A 7,870-nucleotide genomic window follows, 5' to 3' on the forward strand; every position below is an offset into this window, starting at 1 on the left:
GAGCAGGTGTGTAGATGTGTGTAGATGTGTGTGAGTGTTAATCTGATGAGCAGGTGTGTAGATGTGTGTGTATGTTTATCTGATGAGCAGGTGTGTAGATGTGTGTGTATGTTTATCTGATGAGCAGGTGTGTAGATGTGTGTAGATCCTTTGTTAAGACTAAAAAAGTGCTATATAAATATAAATACAGTACATTTACATATATTATGAATGTTTTTTTTGTGTTGCTGAAGTCTGGAATAGAGGATTGTATCTCCTGTACCAGAAATGTTTTCAATAAATCATATTGAGAAACCACGCAAAGGATTAGGAAAACAATCTTTAAAAAAGATGCATGTCTGACACCCATAACTCTAGATCTCTTAACAGAAGACGTGGAGACGTGCGAGAGATCGCGAACCGGGTCCTCACGTTTTCACAGAAGCGCTCGCGGTCGTCGCGGCAGGCGAAGTACAGGTATCGGTCCAGGTGGAAGTCGTCTGACGAGAGCTCGGCCACTCTCATGATGGCCTTCTTACAGTCGTCCTTGATGCGGTGCGCTCCCGGCTGCTCCTCGGCCTCCCGCACCAGACCCTTCTCCAGACAGGCGATCACCTCCCCCTGAGAGTGGATGTCCTGCACGGAGACAACAGAGAGACCACAGTTACGGCGGGAACAGGGAGGGGTCAGAGATTGCGTCTTTGTTCATTCATAAAATCTATTTAAAATATCAGAGATGTTCCAATACCAGTGTCAGAGAAGCCCACGATACTGAATAAAATGCTGGTATGGGGAAGTACTGGAGTTTATGCACCGCTTCAAAACCACGTGATTTATAGATGAAGAAAATACACTTTAATGCAGTTTATTATAGTATTATAGCAGTTAGATGTTATAAATTACACGTTGGTCTCATATGTAGCCGTGATACAGTGAATTATATGTGGACTAGCGACAGAAAGCACTTCAACGCCATAGAAGAAAGTGCTTTCGGGTCCGGATTAATCAGGGGCCCGCTGATTGACAGCCAGCATTTTCATTACTCGCGACAATCCCAGTGTCCCACGTGCAGCCGCTGACCAATCGGGAGCGAGAACGGATCAAATTCATTTCCCTGTTTCTGATGTGAAGACGAGACGTGTGTGACTCGAACGTCTCACATTAACCAACAAAACCTACAGCGCAAGGCATCCTGCCAACCTGTGTGCATTTTACCATCAAGTTTTTCAGTTTCTTCACTATAAAGTTGCTGCTGTTTCCACACACACACACACACACACACACGCACGCACAAGCACACGCACACGAGAGATGTACAGGATGACCTAAGTTGAGGACAGCTACACTATTGTAGGTGCAATGATAAGTTTAAGTCCAATAAGTTCTTTATCAGACCGTATGAATGTAAAAGTGTATGAAATCATCAGTTGCTGCCCTATTACTTTTCTTAACCCTCGTGTTGTCTTCCCGTCAAAATTAGAAATCAACACTTTGGTTGATGCTTTTTATCGATGTTTTTAACTTTTTCTCATGTTTGTTACTTTCTTCCAATGTTTAACACTACGTAACACTAACTTATTAAGTTCAGTTTTACAGTTATTTTTCAAATTTATGGTCAATAAACCTAATTTTTATGCAATTATACCTAATGTTTAAGTTAGAAAAGCAGAAATTAGGAATTATTGAGACTAAAATTAAAGGAATGGATGTTGATGATAATCACAGACTGGAATATGTCAACTTTTACTCAATACTATTTCAAAAACACTTCCATTTGTTTTACAATGCTATAAAATTGAATAAGACGCCCCAAAATGAATGAAAGTAGAGATTTGTACTTGGCAAAGAGCGTTGGGTGGAATCAATCATGTTATTTTGGGGAATTAAAAAGAACATTGACAGTCTTCCTGCAGCTTTCTGTACCACGCTAGAATGGCTTGAAACAAGGTAAACACGGCATTTTATCCACAAAAACAACTTTACACAGTCCATGGTAGATCTTCAGACCCTTTCCAAAAAGTAATAAAATACGGGGGGCCGGGGGGACCTTGAGTCCAAACTGAAAAACCACCAGACCCTGATTGGTGTGAACCTTTAAAACCCCTTCCTGAGTTTGTGCGCCCCACCTTCTCGCCGGTGCTGATGCTGCCGCAGTGCAGAGCGTTGATGTCCTCGCGACACTGGTCCATGAAGCCGCAGATCAGCTGGTAGTCGCTGAAGACGATGGCCGTCATCTTGGTGATGTACTGGTTGCACTGGTAGTCGGTGATGTTGCCACGGTGATCCACCAGGCAGGACACCAGGTAGCCCTTGCCCAGCTCCTCCGCCGCACATTCCTTGATCTAAAGGGAGGAGCGCAGACAGCTTCATCAGCTTCATCAGCTTCATCAGCTTCATCAGCTCGGCACAACAACGCAAAGCACTTTAAATATCCTGGTTGTTTTTGTTTTTTTTTCATAACTCTTTTCATTAGCATTTTTTCATTAACAATTTTCAGTGTAATTGTGATTTATGTATAGGACAAAAACAAGGTTAAAATACATATAATGTATATATATATATATATATATATATATATATATATATATATATATAAATATAGTAATTATTTAAATAAATAAAAAGGGACAATGAAGCATGCATAAAAGTAAGCCAAGTCTAAGTATGTGCATGGCTACCTATATACGCATACATACATACATACAGTACAACCACAGACCTAAATACACGCATTTATTCACTGTTATTGTCTCTGTTCTCATTACTAACCAGACTTCAGGGACGACATGTCTCTGTGACATAACGTCCAACCCTGAAGTCAGATAAACAACAGGCTCTCTCACCCAATCACACCTGCACCAGATGTGCCTGTGTGATTGTTGTTAGGTGATTGTTGTGTTGCCGTTAGTCCGTCTGCAGACGACTGAATCAACCCACAGAAAGACAGGTGTTTCTAGGCCAGGCGACCCCGGGACTCAGAGGGACTCACGCTGAACACGTGCAACACGCAGACAGCTGTTATTTGGATTTTCTTTGTTTGTCTTATGTGTGTTTTGTCTCTGCACATTGAGCTCTGCACAAAACACCCTGCATGCTTTTTATTTGACAAGCAAGCTGAGCTTCTTTCACACGATCTAGGAAGGAAACTGTGTTTTTAGCAACGACTGCTTTAAAATGGAGCCTTATTAAGACATTATCACAGAGAAAATAGGTTTAGAGTCACTAGTATTCCTGTTTTTATTTGCTTGATTACTACTAAGCAACTAAATACACGTATGTGAAACGGTTAAACGGATGACTGATAATAACTAAACTGGTGGGTTTGTGATCACGAAGCAGCTCCAGGAAGCTTTTTGTGCTTCTGTGGCTTTAAAAAATTAAAAAACATTCAGCTTGGTGGCTGATACAGGAACTTCAAACAGATCCTAAAGATTAGGACTTCCTGTATATTAGAATGTGGCGTGCAGTAGAAATGTGTTTCAGTTACTCCACACACACACACACACACACACACACACACACACACACACACACACACACACACACACACACCCACACACACAGTGTATCTTTAAAATCTGTTTTTATATTTTTTCCATTACTTTTTCTATATTATTTATGGCCACAGGTGAAGATAATTTATATTACGGTTACCTACTATTGCTTTATTACTTTAATGACATATTCAATTTAATTTTAACGTCACTCACTTACACTGCAATACTGTTTAATGTGCTATGGCAACCGCACTTTACAAAACCTTCATGTGACGCCACTTTACATTCAGTCTACTCTCAGCTCATTGGCTGTTGTTTGCTTGTTTGTTTGTGTGTTTGCTTGTTTGTTTGTGTGTTTACTTGTTTGTTGTGTGTTTACTTGTTTGTTGTGTGTTTGTGTGTTTACTTGCTTGTTGTGTGTTTACTTGTTTGTTGTGTGTTTGTTTGTGTGTTTACTTGTTTGTTGTGCGTTTACTTGCTTGTTGTGTGTTTACTTGTTTGTTGTGTGTTTACTTGTTTGTTGTGTGTTTGTTTGTGTGTTTACTTGCTTGTTTGTTTTGCTTTTATTGTAGAAAATGCCACTGTAACGAGGGCATTTCCCCGCTGTGGCATGAATAAAGTATAATCTAATCTTTGTTCACATGGATAACCCTAAAACAGGTTTTATTTAAATTTATTTGGTGTTTTTTTTTTTTTTTTTTTTTTACTGTTACTCAGTTTCTAGAGCGAGAACTTCTGTGAGCGGCTTGGTTGAGAGTAGGGATGATTCAACCAACAAGTACTGTCCTCTAAAAACACATCAAGGCTTTGCGGCTCCTTTGCTAAAATTAAAAATCTCACGTGTGACCTACGTCAGATTGCAGGGACCCAGGTTCCAGTCCGCCCAGGGTTATTTGTTCTGGGAGACACATTAATGTAGGGGATGGAAGATTGAAGGGGGGCCGTCGGTCCAGGTGAGGGCTTGTGAGGTGGCAACGGTTTGCCTATTTGGATGTTTTTACCAAAAAATGGGGAAAGTACCTGAACTTTCTGGAGCACTCCCGAGAAGCTTTGTGATTTGGGGAGGAAGGAGATGGATGAGTGACCTACGGGGATGTCATGTATACATATGTTTGATTGGTTATTGGCCATTTTGATACCATTGTGTTAATTTTTTTAATTTCTGTGCCTTCCTTTCTTGAGATTGGGAGGGGGAGGGGGGGTAGTTTTATGTTTAGTATGTTCACAAAATGATCTCCCAGGTAAGCTGTAGAGGTTCGGTTTCAGGGACTGACCTCTGAGATGGTGGTCTTGCAGACCTCCACGGCTACGGCCTCGAACTTTGGGTCGGTGGTCAGGTTCAGCTTGTAGTTCCACAGCAGCTGGAGGAGAGAAGGGGCATAAAACATGTGGAATGAGATCTCTCTCACACACACTCTCTCTCTCACACACACACACACACACACACACACACAATTTTTGACCAAGTACCTTAATATCAATATCGCAACGATGTTGTAGAGTTGACTATTGGTGCTTTCACAACATGGTCATACAATGAGATTTTTGACAAATAATCATCAGTAACGTGGCTATAATGTCTAAGTGGGTAAAGGTCAATAATAGATCATGTACACCAGTCTGGTAAGATCAGGAAATTACATAATTTTACTGTAATGCAGCCTTTAAAACCAGGAAAAAAGACAATTATGCCATATTACGATATCCAAAATCTAAGACGATATCTAGTCTCATATCATGATATTGATATATTATCAATATATCAATATATAATAAAAAACTCATTCATCCATCCATCCATCCATCCATACATACCTGAAACATCCTTTACTCTGGGGTTAAATGCTTAATGTAAGCTAAACGGGATTATAGGATAACATGGTGCATGCTGGGAAGTAGTGTTTAAGGAAGTGAAGACACTTACGTGGTTGCATTCAGCTGCAATCTCAGTTTCCTGACAAGAGACGGAGAGAAAGGAGACGTTAGGTGTGAATTAAAGATAACTTAATAAAAAGGATTTAAGATCATTTATCCAGAGATCCTTCATGACGCCGATAACGAGCTACACTAGCACGGATGCTAACCGAACTTAGCCCCGCCCACAACATTCGAGGTCGGGGAGTTGGGTCTGGACTTGATCCGTTGTGGAGCAACTACACTCGAACCAGTAGCTGTTCGGACCAATCAGATTGTCAGGCTCGGAGACGCCGTAAATGTTGCAATAAGATGTGTTTTCAAACCAGAGCGTGGTCGTGTAGCGCCTACAGACACATCTGAGATACATGTGGTCGCTGAGATGCTTTCCCGCCGCGATGACCCGGGGTAACCTGTCCGACTTCCTGTCACGAACAGCAGCAGCCAATCCTCTAACCGGAGAAAACCAAATCACCAACAGAGGACTCTGTGTGTGTGTGTGTGTGTGTGTGTGTGTGTGTGTGTGTGTGTGTGTGTGTGTGTGTGTGTGTGTGTGTGTTTAGAAATCCCAGCTCTGCAGATGGCTGAAGAGTTTTTTTACTTTTCACCACATGGCAGCCACACCATGGTCCAGGAATAGGCCGTCTGTGTGTGTGTTAGAATATCTCTTTATTTGTGTGTGTGTGTGTGTGTGTGTGTGTGTGTGTGTGGGTTCTCGTTTGACTACACTCATGGGGTCCAAAAACCAGGAGTCCAGTCTGTTTTGTGGGGCCAAAACGCTGGACCCCACAACTTCAAAGTGCTTTTTGAGGGCTAAGACTTGGTTTTCGGATTAGGGTTATAATCAGGTTGTGGTTAGGGTGAGGGTTAAGGTTAGGCATGTAGATGTCATGGTTAAGGTTATGTAAGGGACTAGGGAATGCATTATGTCAATAAAAGGTCCCCACAAAGATAGTGAGACGAACTGTGTGTGTGTGTGTGTGTTCTATTTAGTTTGTTTTACACACGTAAGTGTCACAATCCTCTTCACCGAGACAGTAAATGCAGTGTGTTGGAGGAAGGAGTCTCCTGCTCACCGTAAAGAGGAGGATGGTACCGACTGACTGACAGATGTTATAAACAGAACAGAGAGCTCACTCGGTGCTCAAAAGGAGGTAAAAATAAAGATATAATAAATGGTGCCGGACACGTGACCCGACACACCCAGCGCCAGAACAGCAGGGCAGTACTAGTTCAGATGAAGCCTCGCGTTGCGTTTGTATTTTCATTTTAGAAAGTACTGACTGGCTCCTCATATAAAACATTTAACTGGGTGGTTTCTACTTTTTGTCTCAACATTACTGATGAATTATATCTCTCCCTCTCTTACTTTGGAGGCCATAAATACCAGATCATCGCTGCCGGTCTAGTGCAACTTAAACTAGAAGACATGTCTCACGTTTTAGAGCCCCAACTGGCACCTTAATGTAATCTTTTGCAGTTTTTCTAACCATGCAACACAAGTCCAGGCAACATATTTATACTTAGACCCAAAGTGCTTTCCATGAGCACTAAAACACACAAAGCATATCAAAATGCAACTATGACAAAACGACAACATAAAACAGTAGACTTAAAAGCAGAAGTGTAGTACTGACCATGTCTAAATTATCTCTATATTAGCTTATATGTCATCTTTTGCTGTTCAAAAGTCAAAGTCTGCTTTATTGTCAATTTCTTCACATGTCAAAAACACACAAAGACATCGAAATTAAGTGTCCCTCTGTCCCACGGTGGAGACAAGACATTTTTAACCAAGTAGGTCCACAGACAAACATAACGTTCAAGTAAACAATATAAAAAGTAAAAATAAGAAGACATATACAATGAGGTAAATAGCACGTGGCTGGTGGACAACCGTCTTTTCATTTGATGTACAGTACATAAGTGACATGTGATGTAATAGCCACAGCCAAATGGAGCAGTATCACACAGTATGACATTTTACTGTTAACTCTAATTTTATTGCAAGTTGGCTCAAAATCAGCATACACTTACATTCCCTTTTAAAATAAAATACCTATTGGGAACTACGAGTCTGAAAACTTATATCACAGTATAGGTCATTTTTTGTATTTTGTATTATGTATTATGTTTCTGGCTTTAAGAAGAAATCTCCCTTTGGGAAAATACATGTAATTGATTTGCTTTAGATACACATCTTCTACTAACTGATTCTGTATTTATTGTATGACCCACAAACTGGAAGACACAGAAAACACAGTTTGTCCCACATTTACTGTCCTGATTTTGCGGCGTACGGAGGCTCAATCTGTAATTTCCTGCGCTTCAGACTTGCACCTGAAAGCACCATTCCGTATTGTTTTTGCAAAAGTCAACACAGGGTGAGCATAAAGCTGAAGGGTGTGGGGTGTTAACCTGGATGGAGCCGGCCAGTCTGACGCTAGATCAAACGGCACGGGACTTTTTAGTCCCCCCCC

General features: G+C 41.1%; 1 protein-coding gene across 1 annotated transcript in view; it reads right to left on the reverse strand.

The window, feature by feature from the left end:
• LOC117949016 (Golgi apparatus protein 1-like) overlaps positions 1 to 7,870 on the reverse strand; it is a 36,457-nt gene that overhangs the window by 14,788 nt on the left and 13,799 nt on the right. The window contains exons 2-5 of the mRNA XM_034879007.1: positions 5,401 to 5,430; positions 4,751 to 4,837; positions 2,106 to 2,321; positions 412 to 615 (exon numbers count right to left, since the gene is read on the reverse strand). Coding sequence (XP_034734898.1) covers positions 412 to 615; positions 2,106 to 2,321; positions 4,751 to 4,837; positions 5,401 to 5,430 — 537 coding nt within the window. The remainder of the gene's footprint in view (positions 1 to 411; positions 616 to 2,105; positions 2,322 to 4,750; positions 4,838 to 5,400; positions 5,431 to 7,870) is intronic.

The sequence above is a fragment of the Etheostoma cragini genome, chromosome 8 (assembly GCF_013103735.1).
Source record: "Etheostoma cragini isolate CJK2018 chromosome 8, CSU_Ecrag_1.0, whole genome shotgun sequence".
NCBI classification, from domain to species: Eukaryota; Metazoa; Chordata; class Actinopteri; order Perciformes; family Percidae; genus Etheostoma; species Etheostoma cragini.